This window comes from Platalea leucorodia, assembly GCF_965183815.1.
Source record: "Platalea leucorodia genome assembly, chromosome: 5".
Lineage (NCBI taxonomy): Eukaryota > Metazoa > Chordata > Aves > Pelecaniformes > Threskiornithidae > Platalea > Platalea leucorodia.
This window is the reverse complement of record NC_138827.1, coordinates 25,919,552-25,938,122: the sequence shown is the minus strand read 5'-3', so window position 1 is coordinate 25,938,122 and position 18,571 is coordinate 25,919,552. Positions and strand designations below refer to the sequence as shown.

At 47.2% G+C, this 18,571-nt stretch overlaps 1 protein-coding gene across 1 annotated transcript in view; it reads right to left on the bottom strand.

The window, feature by feature from the left end:
* Nucleotides 1-11,381, bottom strand: part of PLPP3 (phospholipid phosphatase 3) — a 45,298-nt gene extending 33,917 nt beyond the window's left edge. The window contains exon 1 of the mRNA XM_082313636.1: nt 10,755-11,381. Coding sequence (XP_082169762.1) covers nt 10,755-10,893 — 139 coding nt within the window. The 5' untranslated portion in view covers nt 10,894-11,381. The remainder of the gene's footprint in view (nt 1-10,754) is intronic.
* Between the last annotated feature and the right edge of the window lie 7,190 nt (nt 11,382-18,571).

The following is an 18,571-nucleotide window of genomic DNA, read 5'->3' as shown; positions in this document are numbered from 1 at the left end:
GGGGGGGGGGGGGGGGGGGAAGTATTGCAGAATTACTTCAAACGATTCTTTAATCGTGAATTGCGAACAGAGGAGCTAAGTTCTCCTTAATTAAGCAATAGCTTTAATCAGCCTTCAAAAGGCTACGTTAAGGCACATCAGTGAGCTGGAGAAGGACTTTTTTCCTCTCTTAAACTGGAATAATTGAAAGAAAACTAGACAAGGCATTGGAGAAACCCAGGCATGGGGTCTGGTCCATACATGCATCATCAAGAGGGTTCGACGCCAATTGCTGCCATGAGCTCTCCACGCAACCTCAAGTCCACCACTCATTGCACCCAGTAATTAAATGCATTTTCCTGCACTGCCCACTCTGCCTGCAAGCTCAGGGGCACAAGTGTGCTACATCCATACAGCCCCTGGCATGCAACAGGATCCCCCATCTCCCTTGAGGTTTGCAAGCACCCCAAAATCCCACAATCCCGCAAAGGGGAGGAGATATGGTACTCCCATGGCAGGACCTCTGGTCTAGCACAGACCCACGTGAGACCCACAAATAGCACCAAGGCAACAATTTCGGTCACCACTCAGAGCAAAACACAACCGATCTTGCAGTAAGAGACTGTAACGGGAATGTCAGCCCCACACCTCGCCCCAACACCAAAAGGAAAATCAACCCTCTTCTCCAAAACCAGCCTCAGGCCCAGGACTTGAAGCAATTTCATTGGGGAAAAGTTGTTTTTCACTTGCAGTTAACTTTTTAATCTACCTCAGCGTTATATCTTTCTCTGTGAAAGCAAAACGCTGAGCATTTAAGCAGGTGGATTTTCAGACTGTGGACCCAATCCTGTGTTTGTAAAGCAATACCCAGTTTTGCAGACAACCTCAGTGAGAGCAAAAGCAAAGTCCCTTATGTTGCATCCACAATCCAGATGCGTCCCAAGCTCTATCGCACTTGTCTGGCTGTTTTAAACACACTCTTAGAGCTTGAGGCACTGGAAACCTTCTTTGTGCCCATGCACACAGTGATTTATCAAAACAGGCTTTCTCTAAAGCACTATTTGACTTTTCCATGGGTTTTGCATTTGACAAAGACTCATGCCAGCTCAGTCAGAAAAATAAATGCCACAAAACTTCTCCTTTAAGGAAAAAAAAAAAAACCAAAAAACCACCCAACCCTCACAGCCCAATGCTTTAGAAATGCTTCCACATGCTAATCAGCCTCCTATTCAGCTCCAGACTGAATAGGACTCCAACAATGACAAAGAAATACGCTGAACCTATTCCACATTTCATCCCCTTCACTCAAAATGTTGCTGTTACCTTGGTTTTCAGCCGCTTTGTGGGAGCTGCAGCAGAATGACGGCTGCATGCTAAAGCTGCAGGGGTGGTCAAGAAACGAGGAGTGTTAGATAGAAAAATATCCATCCCAGATTATGGGAAAAAATATGGAATTATTTGATGAGATAGTCACTGATGCTGCAAACTTTGATAAGAATAAACAAGAAAAAAAACACAAAACCTGAGGCCTCTACTGAAAACACAGCCTCTTGTGGTCAAGCAGCAAGGGGGATTTTTTTCTTAGCTTGGCAAGTATGAGTAGGCTAAAGGCCCCTCCAAGCCCTTCCTTTGAAAATTAGCCATTTGTGTTACGTATTATCAACTGGCAGATGACTCAGTACACCTTTCCCTCCATATCCTTAACCAGAAAAACTTCAGCTCTTATTTGGGAACAGATGAGCCAGTTCCCACTGCAATGGGTGATGCGAGGTCATTTCTCTTTTCTGCAGAACACGGGAGCATGGGAACGGAGCTACCCAGGGAAGCTTTCACAGGAATCAAGGTGGGAAGCTCCGGGACAGGTGCACACATGTCCTAGAGACACATTTCAGCCCGAGCCCTGGGAGCTGCACACTTTTTCCACAGTCGCACGTTGCTGAGGATCTGATTTCAAAAGATACCTTGGGAGGCAGGTGATGGCCTGGCAGGAACATTGAAGTTTGTGGCTTCACTGAAATTCTTAGGAATTAGAGGACCTCCTCTGGGTCCTTGGGTGGGCTGCAACCCAGGAATCAAAGGCAGAAGCAGCTCCCCAAAAAGCACGGGCCATCTGATCAGTGATCAAAGAGCAGCTTCAGAAACCTGCTAACACCAAACTGATTCACAGCTATCAACTTCAAAGGAGTTTTGCTGTCTGCCATCAGCTTACCATCTATCCAAAATTACTCTGTGAGTATCACTCAGAACATAAATGCACCCAGCGTTCACTGACCAGACTTGCTTACCAGTGGTTTGCCATGCTATTTTCGACTCTCCCTTTGGAAACAAACACTTTAAAGAGTGGTGGGCTTTGCAGAAAAGCCTCGGAAGCCCTCAAAATGCTTCAGGTGCAGGACCCATTGCCACAGCCACTGTGCTGCTACTTTGACCTCGCTGTCAACATCAGTGGGAATGATAACCAGGGCTGGGCTGGCTGCTCGCTCCAACCAGCCTCAAGCTGAGACTTGCAGTTAGGCTTAAAGAAAGGCCCATCACACCACCTTAAAATGGAGGTCATAAATAACTTGCCGACCGTCAAGAAGACAAGAAGCCCAGACCCCATTTGGCACATTGGCTTTCAAATTCAGTGGCTGGACATTTTGAGGCATGCGATGATGTCTCAGCTTTGCATAAGCACATGCTGAATTAACTGCAATGCAATAATATCTGCGTGCAGTGCCTGTCTCCAGTACATGCATGACCTGACACACGGGCACTGCTGTAAAAGCTTTCAAAAATGGCTGCCATTCTCACTAATTTACAGTAAAACCAGGTGAAAGCTAATTACAGGATGCCATGTAGCTTGTCGCTTCCTTTGTGCAATGACAGGCTACAACCCTGACACTGCTAGGAGAAGCAAGCTCTCAGAGGGAGCATCATTTATTTCAAGAGGGATGGCTGCCCAAAACCACTAACCAGTAACTTTCACTTTTTCTGTTTAAACCCATGGAAGGAAGAACCACACTGTTCTCAGCTCCTCCAACCAGCAAAGGTGAAGGGGCTCCAAGAGGTCTAGCCTGCCATCTGCAAATTCCCAAAGGAGTGAAGGACACCTCCATGCCACAGCTACCTTTGGTGTTCAGGGCAAGGTCTGGGTTAGCCCAGCAATGCGAATCCAGCCACAGTTTTCTGTGTCTCTCAGGCACCGTAAGCTAAACCTACTGATATGTTTTATCAGAAAGGCTGGAGGTATCTCCCAAGCTTCTCTGTGCTATGGTCAACACAGCTTTCATGTCTTTTTGGGCAAGGGATGAAAAATTATGGGAAAGTACTAGAGGATTATGAACACTCTCCGCTGATTCAGTGTCACCAGCATTGTCAGACCAACGGCAGCTTCATTTGAGCTCTGGCTAGCAGCCCCAGCCTAGCCCTGGAGCTCCTGACTGAGAGCACCATATGCTCAGATAAGATAAGCTCATATATGTGTGCGAGCTACAGGCAACGCTGGAACAAGAACACACAGCATAAAGAGCACAGGCATTTTCAGAGCATCAGAAGCTCTAGAGTTAAATTACACGTTCTGGTAATAACATCTACTTGATCCAGAGAGTCAATTTTCAACCCTGTGTCTTCAAAACATCCAACGCATGTGAAAAACAAGCCCACTTACGTGACCAACCTGAAAGGACAGAGTTTATAGGAATTTCTGATACTTAGAAACCCACCAGGACAAACCTAGTTTTCCAACTGTTTCATACATTGTCTTAGTAACAAACATGCTTAAGCCAAGTTTTCCAATGGTTTGTATCAAAAGCTATATGAAGATACTTGAAATTCCCCTTTTTTTGGTGATGTTCTGCCTCCTCAGATCTAACTTGAGGAGCAGCTTCTGCTGATCATGATCCCACCATTACAACTAAGCCATTGCGTGCAGCTAAAAGCAAGAACAGGTTCTCAAGCATAACTTCCCAACAGCTGCTCCAACACAACCCTGTACTCAGACACCCGATCTGCACTGAGGAGCTTTCCACCTGCTAAAATTGTGGAGCAGGTAGTGATTCTCCAAGGTAGATGTCATGGGAGAGAGCAAAACAGGGATAGATGGGGTGGCTTTGAAAGGGATATGAATGCCCTTCTGAGAAAGGGGCCATGCTGATCCATGAGGAGATGTGATGGACAGGGTAGCCTCTTCCCAGCTCCTGGCAAGACCCCCCCCCAGCTGAGGTATCTGCAAAGCCAGACCGAAGGCTGGGCGCAGGCAGGACCCTCGCACATGCAGTGGTGCAGCCTGTGGCACCGTGTTAGCAAGGGGGGAAGCACAGAGGGCTGCTTTAGCCTCTGCTGTACCAGGGATCCCACAGCTCTGCCACACCAGTCAGTGGAAAAAAAAAAAAAAAAAAAGAACATATTCAGAAAACTGACTTTGGACTTTATCATTACAGAATAAACACTGGATTATTTTAATTTACCTTTTTTTTTGAGGCTTTATCATTCACTTGATTCTCATTTACAAGTCTGTTTTTTTTTTTTTGAAATATGAAACCTGACCTATCAAAAAAAAAAACCAAACAAACCAACACAACTGCAGGAGCCAGGGCCCTAAGACAGAACAAAAAGAAAGGAAAAAAAGTGACAGCACTCATACTAAAACCCCAGCTGGCATCCTGCTGTGCAGGAGGGAAAGCCGCATCCGGGGAGGGGGTTTCCCTGCTGCCAGCCCCTGGGACACAGTCCCCCAGGGATGCGCAGGGCTGGGGGAAGCTGCCGTTCTCAGCACCGACTGTGCTGACACTGGAATAGGAGGGTTTGAAGGCTGCTGCCTTTCCTCACGCTGCCTTCAACAGGCATGCCCTTGTTCAAGGCGCAGGCAGACTGGGCAACCACAACGGTCCCTTCTGGATTACCATGGATGAAGCGGGAGCATTGTATGAACGAAATGGAGAGGATGGAGTCTGCTCCACCAGAGCAAGCTACAGAGAGCAGAGCTGGGGCTTTTTTTCCCCTCTTTTAAGTCATTTTAGGCAGAGATGGAGGCATGTAAACACCCTTCCTATCTCAGATGCAGGCACCCTTGTTTGCAAGACGGTGCCCGCGCAGCGCGGGTTCCCCAGCTGTGGTATGCAAACCATCTTTGGGCGGTATACGGAGGCACATGCATCTGGAGGATATACCATCAGCCTGTATCTAGACAAAGTCAGACCAAAACAGCCTAAGAAAGGCATGCATATTAAATTGAGATTTTAAAGGGTATAAAAGCAATCTCTTTGATCTGGGAGTGATGTTTATATTATTTTCTATGCTCACTACAAACAGACAATTAAAAAAAAAAGTGTCATCCACTGTAATTATGATCCCATCTCCTGCCTGTCTCAGCAGCAGGTACACAGGATTCAAAGCACTTCTGGCCATGAAGCAGTTGCACATAATTCTGCTTTCCTGGAGACACATCTTCAGGCTGGCCAAATTCCACTGACTCGGGAAAGCCTGGAGATTTATACCCCCAAGGACTTGGTCTGCCATAGGTACAGCATTTCCTTGTTCTGCAATTAACACCTCAAGTATAATTGTCACTAATAACCTGCTCTTGATAGGTTTTTTTGTTTTTTTATAAAGCCAATGCAAAAGAAAGTGTATTTTAAACACCTCCAAAATACTTTTCTCTCGTCCTTTCTTCCAGTCATCTTTGGCCCCTTTGGTCTTTCAAGAGAGGGTCAAAACTAAGGATGGGTATCATGCTTAGATGGTGACTGTTGGTTTAATAAGAAGCTTTTCAAGGCTCAAATAATCTCCTTTACTCCAAAAGGATGGTGGGATACAACCGCACACCCCCATGCCGAGATGCCACCTCTGCAAACCTGCCTTTGCCAAAGCACTTCCAAACCAGCCATCCCCGAGACAGACCCTACTGCCTTGCAGGGAGCTCCCTGCCGCTAAGAGATTCTACAGGTATTAAAATAAGCAATACACAAACATTAACGACCAAACCCCATCTAGGGATGCTCAAAACACAATGACGACTCCCCACCCACACAGCTTCTTGTGTGCAGTATAGATCTAGTCCTCCCCAACATGGAGGAGACACGGCACGGAGAAGACAACGCCAAGGCGTTGGGACTGCCTGGCTGGTTTAGTACAGTCAGATCTCATCACTTGCTGAAAATAAGAAATGGTTGGGTCAGCAGTTTCTTCAGGACCGTATACAAAGATGTTACCTACACGACAAGCGAGCCCTGCACGGCAGGGTAGTCTTAAAAATAATAAAAAAAAAACCCAACCAAACAAAGCAAAGTTGCTTAGCTCATCAAATTCAACTTTACAGCATCCAAATAACCCTAACCTCATCTTTAACTCCTCCCACTCCTTACACTTAAATGACAATCCCAGGCCTGTTTGCACTGATTTTCGTGACAGAGGGACAGGGTCCCCAGCAGAGCTCAAACACTTTTTGCTTCTGAAAGCTGGATGACAACACAATTTTCTACACAGAAGAGGAAAGTTAAGAGTAATCTAAACTGTTAGCCCAAATTATAAGATTATACCCCCACTTACATAAACATGTCAAAGTCCTGCTAGTGTAAATATTTACTTCCAAAGTTCATTTTAGCATCAAGCTTGCTACAGAAGAGGAGATGCCAAATTTGTGAGAAAGCTGAAGAGATACTAAGGTCATAAGAGGCCTATCCATCTGTTGCTTCAAAACCTCCCAAAGGCAGTAAAACTTGTGTTGTACAGATTAACTGGGATTGACAGAGGAGACAAAATTAAATTAGAGACAGAAAATAAGAAGGGCAGTAAATTATGTGCAGTTTACATCTCACCAGCCTGAAACATATGCTCCCATAAACCCAATTTCCACGCGCCTAGGAAGCAGGTACACCAGATGAAATCCCTCTATTTTATAGCACAAGCAGGACATTTTGGAAGCTGTTCTACCTGTGCAAGCTGCACAAGCACAAGCTACCAAAGACCTTCATGTACCCTATTGGCCTTGCTGACACAGCCTTCCCCTCTTCCAAAATTAAACACTTGACTTAGTGCCCGTCAGCAGAGCACAGGTGGCTGCTCAGAGTTTGCTGGACATGGTGAGTCCCTGCCAGGGGAAAAAACAGAAGGTCTGAGAGGAGTAAATTTAACCCTAGATGCTACACCTGTGGGGCTAGGCTCCAAAATATCCCACCTCAAGGGTCAGGGCAAGAGGCTTTTCCCCACCTGCCCATGTCTCCTGCAGAAAGGTGGTGGCTGGTTGCAACAGCTCCGTGCAGTCCTGCATCTGGATACCAAAACCCCATGGCATCAAGGAAAACTGTCCCGCGGGACCTGACCCAGCCAAGGTCACACCAGTCCCCCCACCCGGTAATGGCTCCGTGCTCCAGGCAGAAGGTGCAAGAAAATCCTGGTGAAGAGATGTGGCTGCAATTGGGCTGAGGATGATCAGATGAAGGTAGAATGAGGTCCTCCCATCACACCTCTTATTTTGCTGCTCAGAGAGTTCCCCACATCTCTCCAACATGAAATCACCCACCAGCTTAGCAGGGGCAACTTCAGCCCCCCCCAGCTGAGCTCCTCAATCACATTTTCAGATGTGTCACGGTAACCAGTGAGACAAGGATGGGGCAGCGGGGACTCCTCCACACCACCGGGCTTGCTTGTGGCCCTAACAATTTCAGGAAGCATCTTCTAATTCTCTAAACAGAGCCCTCCCAAGAAGAGGAAGCAGATGGAGAAAGTTATTTTCCCCCCTTGGATGACCTGCATAAATAAATGCACAGTCAGTTCTTTTCTGCCTCTTTTACTGAGTTAAGCACCAACATGAAATTTCTGGGAAGTTCACAGTGTCAGTGATGAAACCTCTTGTTCATGCAAGAAACCAGGGATTTGTCAGTGCAAAGTGCACTCATTAGAGGAGCAGGGCATTCGGAAATACTCAGCTCCCTGCCAACCCAACTTGGAAATGCAGGAGAAATGGGGGGGTCTGGTTCAGTAGATCTTCATCCACCAGCAACACACTTCTGCCAATGGCTCAACAACTTTGCTCCCCATGATCCCCAAGGAATGAAGATACAAATCTTCCCCTTATGCACTTACTATCAAGATAACCATTGTACTTAATGATGAAAGACAAAGTGGATCTTTCTAATGACTTGTACCAAATTAAAGCTGAAGGAAGCTCCTGATAGCTCTGCTTTACTCATTCTGAGTTTTAGATGTTTATGGTAATTGTCTTTGGGGTAATTTGTTTACATTTGTATGTAAACAAAGGGTTTGTACACATCTACCACCTCACAGAGAGCTGACATGTGTCATTTCCGAAAGACATTTCAGCTATAGTTTATTCTTTTCATTTCCCTCCCCCCCCCCCCCCCCCCCAAAAAAACCTATTCAGGTCAGAATTACAGCAGTACCTGCAGCAGAAGCCAATGCAGCATCACAGACCTCTGCAATTCAAATGACAGGTTTTAATATTTCCTAAAGTGGTCCTCAAATGAGAAAAAGCCTTCTGTTTCCCTGCTACTCTGAACATCTTTGGGCAGCTGCTCAAGAGGCGTAACTCAGTTTAACTGCACTGGAGGCCATTGGCCATGTGCCTACATGCACCAGCAGAAGACCTCTACTGAGTACCTCCACCTTAAAACAACTCATTTCACCCAGTTCTGCTTCTTGTTATCTTACATAGGACTCCGTTTTTTTTACTGAACATGTAAATACCCATCAACTTGTATCTGTCCAACTTTCTCTTACAGGCTTCAGCTAGAGCACCTTTTTTTTCACCTTCAAAGTGGTGAGATTTTATTGGGTTTGGAATCAAGTGCTTGGAAACTATAAGGTCTTAGTCTTCCCTAGCAAAAAGCAGAGAGAAGAGCAAGCCAAGCCTCCTGCGAGTGGGGCAGCTAGCTTTCACAGCACCTCATGCCCAGTCATCCACCAGCAGGTCCAATACTACTGGTCTGGGTGTATTTGAAAAACCCATCCCCAAACACACATCATGGGCTATCCATCATGTAATCACCTCCCTTACCACATCCCACCTGTGTTCTTCACCTGCTAGTGATCAGCCAGATTAAAATTTCCTTCAGCTGCTGAATTCATGATCTTACTTTTAAATGTCCTCTCACACACACACACACAAAAAAAAAAAAAAACCAAAAAACCCAAACCCAAACCAAAACACAACAACAAACCAACTCTGGTGTTTACTTTCTGATTTCCACCTGTAGTAATGTGAAACAAAGCAACAATCGCAGTTTTTGCTGTATCACATTATTCCCCAGTAACAATACCTTCTAGTGATGCTCGGTAAGTTGTGTTTACCCAAACTATCACAAGTAGAATAACACGTCAACTAACTGCTTTTGCAGTTAGGACCTTAGTGTAGAGATGGGGAAGAAAACCCTTTACCCATTCAAATAGTACTTACTCATGCCAGCAATACCTGAAGTTAAGAAAACTTGCGTAAATAAAAGTTTTAAAGTTCTGACTCCTAGGAGCTGTTTTACTAGGAATCCAACCTTCTGTTTAAATAAGTGAGGTAAGTCAAGCTAGTTATGTTTCTACTTATAGTAGTTTCATATATGGGATATCAAGTATTTTTATTTTTTCCAGATACAAGAAGATGAAGCTTTCTGCACTGGCCTCTATTCTTGTGGGAATATAAAGAGAAAACCATGCCCCTCTTCTTAATGTATTAGTGCCTTGTAATATACACCAGATGATCAATAAACTACATAAAAATTAAATCAAACTGACAGTCTTTAAAAAATGGGCTCTAAGCAGAAACAATTGTTTTAAAGACTGTGGTGTCTGGAGTATTAAACTCACGTGCTGTTGTGTTATTAATCTCTTTGTTGGAAGCCAGTTGATTTCCCCTGCCTGTGTCTGTCAATTAAATATTCAGCATTGCAGCCACAATTGAACGGTTGATGTTTTGGCATGCGAAATCTTTTTGAGACAGGCTGTTGACAGTTTCCTTACGTGCCATGCCATTTCCAAAAGCCAAGCAGGCTAGCAAAATAAGACCTCTGCCAGTGACTACGAGATGCCTGAAAGCACTTCAAAGCAACCTTTTAAGAAATTAGCTTAGCGAGATGCCTGCACTGGGTGCAAGAAGGGGAGAGGGAAGAAAGAACCACTGGTAAACCCGACATCCGAGCAACACAAAGTAACCAGAGTGGCCAGAGTTTCTTTTTTGCATTATTAATAAAAAAATAAGTAAACCCAAGCTGTGGGGTTCGTTACAGCCGTAGAGCACTACCTCCACCTGGAGCTGGCCCCGGCGCCTACCGAGGTCCGGGCAGGCGGCGGGGTGCGGGGCACGGCCCGGGGGGCGCCCCCGGGGGCGCGGGGCCGGGGCGCATCCCCGGGCCCACAGTGCCCCCTGCGCACCGCCGGCGGCGGGGCTGCCCCCCGCCCTCCGCAGCGCCGGGCCAGGACACGGCAGTGGGGGGACAGGATAAATAAATAAAATAATAATAATAATCAGTAAATGGGCTGGGGGGTGGGGGTTGCCGTGCCCCCCTCTCCGCGCGGACAGCCGGCACCCCGCTCTCCCCCCCGCCAGCCCCGCCGTGACCCCGGCGGGACGCGCTCCCCGCCGCTGCCCGCTCCCCGGTTCGCCTCGGCCGGCGGCCCCGCTCCGCTTTTGTTTGGGAAGCGGCGCGGCCGGGGCACGGCCGAGCTCTGCCCGCCCTCCCTCCGCGAAACTTTCCCAAAGTGGGAGTCCGAGGGGCTGGGGGGGCTTGGAGGGGAGGGGAGCGGAGCGAAGGGGCGCGGAGCCCCGCGGAGCCCCCGCGGCTGCTCACCCATGACGAGGCAGAGGAAGTCGAGGCAGATGAGCAGGGCTTTCTTGCTGCTGCTCTTGGCCGGGTTGTTGTTCAGCGCCGGGCTGCCCCCATTCTTGCTCTCCGGCGGGATCGCCTTATCGTACTTGTAGCTCTGCATTATCGGGGGCGAGCGCCCGAGCCGTGCCGTGCCGAGCCGAGCCGGGCCGGGCCGCGCCGAGCCGGGCCGCGCCGCGCCGCCGGGCTGGCACGCCGTGCGCCGGGGAGGTGCTGCCCGCGCCGCCGGAGCCGCTCCCGGCCTCTCCGGTGGGGCACGGGAGGCGAAACGCAGGCGGGTCTTCCAAAACAAAAAGAAAAATTAAAAAAAAAAATAGCAAAACAAAACCAAAACAAACACAAAAACACCAGCGAAGTTGGGGCGGGAGGGAAGGGGGAGCGAGGGAGAAGTTTGCGGGTGTCCCAAGGCGGTGGAAAAGTCCTGGAGGAAAAGCCGGGGGGAGGGATAAAAAATATATATGTCTGTATCAAGATCTCAGTACGCGGCGGGAAAAGGTGCGGGCGATGCTGACTCCCGGGGGCAGGTGGGCTCGGCGGCGGCTCCGCGCTCGGCTCCGCGCTGCAGCTGCGTTGGGGGCTCCCGCCGCGCCCGCCCCGGCCGCTCTGGGAGCCACCGGCTTGTTTCTGCACTTTTATTTCGCGAGGTCCTTTCCACCCCTTAGGAAAGAGAAGAAAAAAAAAAAAAAAAAAAAAAAAAAAGAAGGGGAAAAAAAATCAGTCACTTCGCCTCGGATGGGATATCCAAGTAAGCACAGCCCCTTTCCTGCATCTGACATTTTACACAGATAATTAACTCCACATTTTTTTCCTGAGGGAAGTTAAAAAAAAAAAAAAAAAAAAGAGTCAGGAACTAAAGTTTTTTCGCAGACCAGAAGGAGGGAGCCTCTAGCGTTCACACACCAGAGAGGAGTGCAACGGGAGAGGGGGAAGGAAAACAACCAGCCGATCCAAGGCTGGAGGACTCCCGAAAGGTGGTAACGGTGTGAAGGGGAGAAAACTGGTGTCAAATAACTTTAAACATTTTTCTGCTGGTTTTTCTTCCTGCCCTCCAGCTCTGCTCCATGGGCTCAGACTTTTCTCCCCTTTTCGAGAGGACGCGGTGTGTGTTGTACCCACAGAGCCTGGCGCCTGGCAGACCCCACTGGGACCACACTGGCAGGGCCGGATCCTGCCCTGCCTGCTCAGGGCTGAAGGATGAGTTTGGCCATGCCACCCACCCACCAGCTACCACCACCAAGCTGAGGCAGCTTTGCCCTCCTGCACCAGTAACACCACCTTCGTAAAATGAGTGTAACGAGAGCATTCGGAGTTGGGTGAGGGATTATTTTGTTGGTTAATTGCCCCTTTGGTCAAATTAAAAATCACCAAGGAATCAAACAAAAGGTTTCCCAGGAACCTCGGCTGGGGGGATGGCGATGCTAGCAGCTCCGAGCAGGCCGGCTGGGGGCACGGACAGTGGGAACGAGTGCATGGTACCAAAGGAAACTGCTCAGGACAGCATCTAACCACTTTTCTTCTTTTTTTTTTTGGTCTTGTATCTGACCTCAGCCTTCTGTCTGTGTGCTGGCAAACCACCGCCAGGCCAAATCCTGCGCTGAGGCGCATATCCTGCTGGGTCCCTGGTGTTTTGCTGCCTGCAGAGGCAGGCAGGCAGGGAAGGCAGGCAGGAGGGCATGTAGGACCCCCAGCGAGGACACATTTCCTTGCTGCTTTTCGCAGAGCTGCAGACTACAACTCGAGTGCTAGAGATTGTGCCTCAGCAAGGGCAGGTTTTCCAGGAATCTGTTTAGACACATACCTGGGCATATTTGGGCCAGCCTGGGAGGAAGAAATCAAAGTGGCTGTTTTCATATTTTACTTTTATATGTGTGGTATAAAAAGAAAGGGGAAAACAGACCTTGGACTTTCCTCCAATTCTTTCGTTACGCCTCCGTGACATGCACTCAGGTGCCATCTCCCACCTTACTTTTGAGGAGACGGCTCGCTTTTGCCTGGTATAGCCCCATAGCACTGAGCACAAAACCATCAGGTTTGGCCCAAAATGGTGCCCCACAATGACGGTCACCCACCCGGGGGCCAAGCTGCCTCTGGAGGACACATTTCAAGGTCTCTCTCTCTTTCCCTGACCGTGGCAGAGGTGCGGGTGCCTAATTTAGGCTCCTCGGATGCCTGAAGCGAGTGGAAAGAATCCTCACGTGGGAATTCTCCCCCAGCCAAGGGGGCCAGCCCCGCGCCAGCTGCGGGCATGCTGCCCAGCCCAGCTCACCACCTCCGCTGCGGGGCCAAGCATCCACCCTTCCTTGCACCCTTCAGAGCCTGGGCCTTGCGAGAGGAGCCCATGGCTTTCGGCAGCTGGCTTCAGCCTCCCCGCATCCCCAGATCTGCTGATTGAAAACCATCCTCATTCAAATTCCCTGGGTTAAATTCAATTTTGAGTTTAAAGCGAGGAAAGAAAAAAAAAAAAAAAAGACCTGTCATTGTAACAGCAAACAAACAAACAAAAGAGCCTTTCTTGCACTTAAAGGGAAATTGAAATTATAGTTTTATATTTGCATTTACAAGACCCCTCAGGCTACTAATGTTTGCATTTCCATAACAAAAAGATTGTACTGTTAATTGATGCAAGCCATGGGGGCACAAATAAGTCTGAATCTTGGACAATTTCTTAAGGGAGCAGCCAGGACAAGTGCTCAGTTCACACTTGACAATGGGTAAGTCAGCAGCACCAAAAACCAGCTTCTGTGCCTTTGTCAGTAATATGCAAGAGATTCATTGATAATAATTAATTGTTTATTCATAAATGCAATTATTGAGTACACCATGCAACAGCTATCCATTTAGGGCTCTGCTTTTCCTCTCAGTCAGATTCTAAATTCCCACTATGGACTGAAGTTTTTTTTTTTTCTTCATATAAATTAACTGAACCAATTACATTTACATTATCAGTGAATTTTGCCCCATGTTTTTGGAGACCAACTGATCTCACAACATTTTCACCACTTTCCCATCTAAACTGGACCAGACCCCTGGTGAACAAGGAATGCAGCACTGATACAATCTATGGGAAGATAAAATATTTGCAGTAACACTTGTTCTTGCCCAGATTTAAAAATTAACTGGGATATTTCAGAACCCAACGCCATTAAAACAGGAATTGTGTTTTATTCATTCCATCTTGCCATTTTAAGAGAATAAGCTCTTTAAGACTACTCCTGTAACAGGAAAAGGGGCAGGAACTGGGTGCTGCCCCTTGCACCTTTGTATCTATGGAACATAACTACATGGAAACCTGATTATTACATGGCAATAATTTAAAATTGAGAGAAGTTCTTCCTCATTCAGCATGACCACTCATGATGATCCAGGCCGAAGCGTATCACTTCTATCAAAAAACAAACACAAAAAAAAAGGAAAATAGTTCCTGGTTTTACTTTTTCTCTGTTGTCCATAGAAGAGTGTGTCCGAGGAGGACAGTAAGGTCTGGTTTGGGGAAAGAGGAGTCTTTTGAGAGCTCGTGTTTCTACCTGGTACACAGGGTGGGTTTGGGGAGGGAGAAGGGAAGGGAGGCAGCCCCGGTTTCTGCTCTGAGGCTGATGGAATTAGTTTATCCCACACATTATTTAATGTAAAATAACTATTTGCTAGAGCAGGGAGTGGATCGGTAGCCTGCCCTTACAGCACCACTTAGCCCATCCCACTCCCCTTGGCCCAGTACAACTTTAATTAGTCTCTACGACGTGTTTCATTAGTCCGGCATTACTGCTGAGGTGCAGTGACAGCCTGGCAAGCAGCACTGCCCTTCGCCGGCATGGACCCCGTTTTCCCAGAGCTGCTCCTCGGCTGCGCAGGATGCGGCCCCGGCACTCCGGGCTGCCCCACTTGCAAGCGTAGAGAATCTCTCCTGCTCTTCCTGATGTGCTGCAAACAAGAAAGATGTTGCAGAGCAGTTTGATGTCTGAAGTGTGCATGGTCGCATCATTTTGATGCACAGCCCAGCGTCAAACCACCGCTGCTCCCTCAGACCTACAGCGGGGTTTTATATAAGAACAACTTTGCTTTTCCATCATGGGCAGGATTTGGCAGCAGCTCTTCTGGAGAGGGGACATGCAGCAGGGAAGGACCAGGCCCTGCCTACTGTATTTCTTAGAGCCATTAATGACCATGTCATAGCAATCCTAAAATAAGAAAGTGAGCTGTGTTCAGTCTGCTGATTGTTATCCGTACGTTATCTGAGATTGTTCCTCACTGAACGGGGAAATTGGAGCAAAGTTACGTGCTGCACATCAAGTGGCCTCAACTGGAGTCACGAGGCAAGAATACCAGTAAACTTCTGGAAAGTCCAAAGTTGAACCACCACTACCCTGTTCAATACTATTTTTAGCACCAGCTGCTGCTGGAGAAAACACCATGAGAGGGGCTGCAAGTTGCGGGGAGGGAGCTGGGGGCATTGCCAAGCCCACCCTAAGGCAGGAGGAGCTTAAGGGCAGGAGAGCTGCCACATCCCCTGCCTGCTTTCACACACCAGCCACCTTCACCGGCACTGGGTTGTCCAACCTGCGCAATAATCGCTGCCCTGTTAAGAAATGTTTGTTAAGGTTGGACTTAGACCTGTCGTTGCAGAGAGAGGTAAATAAAAGTGAAATTCAAAGCGGGGCAAATTCTGCCCTCTCCAATGCCACTGGGGAGAATCAAGACTTATTATAAGACTTACAATCTTCAGGTCATTTAAAAAAATTAGCTGATAAATGTCATCCTGATACAGCATTTGCTGCTGCTCAGGAAATTGGGTATCCAGATTGATGTGGGCCAGGAGGGTCATCCCTCAAGCACGTGCCTCGGTGACCCACAGGGTAGGAAGCTCTGTGGTCACAAACCCATTCCTGGCATCCCAAATGACTCGGGGTCAGATGCATTCGATTTGCCAACAACCTTCAAGTCCAGTCTGTTTTGAAACCAGCTTCTGTACTACTGCCAAGTTTCACAATCCTGGTGTTTCTCCTTAATTTAATTTAGTTCCCCTAAATCTTGCTGACTCCTGAAATGATTAGAGGATTCCACTTTGCATTAATACAAAGGAAAAAAAAAAGATAAATTTCAAATGACATGATTACGACAAAAAGCTTGAAAAGGTGACCTCCAAATCTATCTGAAAAATGAAAATGCACAAGCTGTAGAAAAGGACGCCTTTTGATTTAATCTGAAGATTTTCTGAAGGCCAAATCCCACGATTCAAAGGAGCCTGATTTATGATTTGGGGGCACTGGGGACTGGTAGCACCTTGTGTACAACCGTAGTCGTGCCTCTGTCTTCAGTCGGCCATCTCTGCCCTCAAAAAAGAGAATAACAGCACCATCTACTGCCCTTCCTTAGCATTTGCTTGGAAAACCCAAACCCGTCAGCTTCATCAAAGCATCTCCAGCAGGTCATGGCTATGGTTTCCCACTGCCTGGTGATACAGCCCAGTATTGATGGAGAAATTGGAGCAAACTTGGACTTCAAAAATCAAAAGCAGCGTCTTAATTACAAAAGACGCATGTTAATTATTAGAAATTCCAGCCCTGAATAATACACTTTCTCCCCAACTGGTGGCATTAAAAATTATTTCAATAGACCAGTATTTTCATATAGTTCCCTCAAATCCTTTCATGTGTTTATTAGCAGAGCCTTAAAGGGCTGTCTGTATAATTTACAATTTCTACCGGGCAGGCATTTTCACTGTCAACAACAGTTAATGAAAGAGGTGGTACATCGCCACCCCATTTCAACCCTGGTAAAATCTGGGTCTGTGCTCTGTGCTGGCAAGGTCCCAGAAGTTTGTTTGAAAGTCAAGAATGTGCCATGGTTTAATTATGCTGCTAGGTCAGGATCTAAATGAAAGCCCCGTTATAAACAGCAGTCTCAGAGGAGAGGTCCACACTCGAGTTTTTAGCCCCGAATTGATTACCGGTTAACTCGGGGTAGTTAACACGTTTGTAATGTCTGGTCTGGACACTTCCCAGATGTTTGTTGCAGGATACAAACATTTGTGGTTTATAATGTAAACAGGTACACCTACATTTTTTCAGCCTGGACTGATTTCTGGTCACAAACTATCTCAATAACCTGTTTGAAAGTGCTCAGCATCTAAATGAAAAGTGAAAGAAAAAAAAATCTTTTTCCACATCTAGACCAAACCATTTTATGGGCCACCAGATAGCTTTTGGCATCACCTTCAGACTGTGAAGCCCCTGATGATGAACATGGGTGCTGACAGGGCAGGTGTGTCACCAGCACCATGGGGCAGCAGGAAAGGCAATGCTGAGCTGAGGAGCAGCCTTGAAGGTGGCGTGCATGGGCTTGCACCTTCTGAACACAAGCCAAGACGCTGCTCTGATGGGTTGATACTGGAGGGGTCTGGGCACCTAAGTGGGGAAGCAGGGAGAGGCTTTTGAAAGGCAACTTAAGCAGAATATATATGGAGCAATGGTGGGGCTTGTCAAGAGATGAAGCAGTGCAAGAAAAAGTGAAGCACATGGCCCCATGTGTGAGGGTCCCTGTATCAATCCTGTCTTGCACAACTATACAACATGAAAATGGAGATACGCCAGGGAAGAGCTCCAACATCCCTCTCACTGCTACCTCATGTGAGATGTGAGGGTTAGGCCATGTATTTGTATACAATGCACAAGTCCCTGGGGTTATCTGCTCTCAAGTCTCTATCTTTATAATTCATTGTCAGTGATCCTCAAGTATTTGAATGTGTTTGCAGGGGCCAAGCAGGACCCTCCCCAAATATTTGCTTCAGCATACAAATTTGGTTTGCTGTAACCCTGGCCATCCATGCCTTGATCCCTCTGTGCTACGCAATGTCCAAGGAGGTGCAAAGGGGCTGGTTCTGCCATGGAGGAGCTTTCCTCCATCTGCACTGAAACCGCGAAGGAACCCCGCACAACAAAAGAGGGTGAAAAGAGGTTTTTCAGTGATAAGGCTGCAGTACTGTGACCTAAGCAAGGCTGTACCACAAGCTGACAAAATTTAGTTGGTGATGCTGCAGCAGCCCCTGAAGCGGCCCAGGAGCAGGAGGGGGCTGCAGGATCTCAACGTCCCCGTGGGCTATGAGCGCTACACTGAGCCTTCAAGGGGAACAGCATACACAAAAAAATCTCACCAACAGTCTTCAAAGCCTGCTCTTTGCTCCCATTTATCTTATCTAGCACCCCACTGAAGTATGGATTTACATAATACATACCTAATACATTAATGTCCCTATTCATCGAGAGGATCTTGACACTGTTTTCTTTGAAAGCCTTGCCAAAACCGATCAAGCTCCTTACAACAGAAGATGGTTTTATAGCTCTGAAAAGGATTTTCTCCCCTGTTTGTCTTCTGAATATTTTCACATAGGCTGTCTGATATTGTGATAAAAGCCAGGCCCAAAAATTCAGGAGTGGTGGGATCCATGGTTTTGGTCAGCAGCACATTACAAAACTACAGCACTCAAATTACTGACTCGGTATGAACCATTTGCTTCACACCCTCTCTCTAGCTACAATATTTTCCCAAATTATCTTGCAATATAGCCTTTTAATAGCCAGAAGGGGTCAAGCCAGGCCCACTCCCATTTGTCACACACATTTCCAGTTAAATGCCTTTTTTTTTTTCCCTTAAGTGCACAACCCTCCCTTCCCACTTCACTTTTCTGTGCCAGTTTAATTTTGCTTGGGACATTGGATTTCAAAAGGCTGAAGAAATGTCTATAAAGAAGAAAAGCCACTAAAAGAAATTATGTTCAAGTTATGATA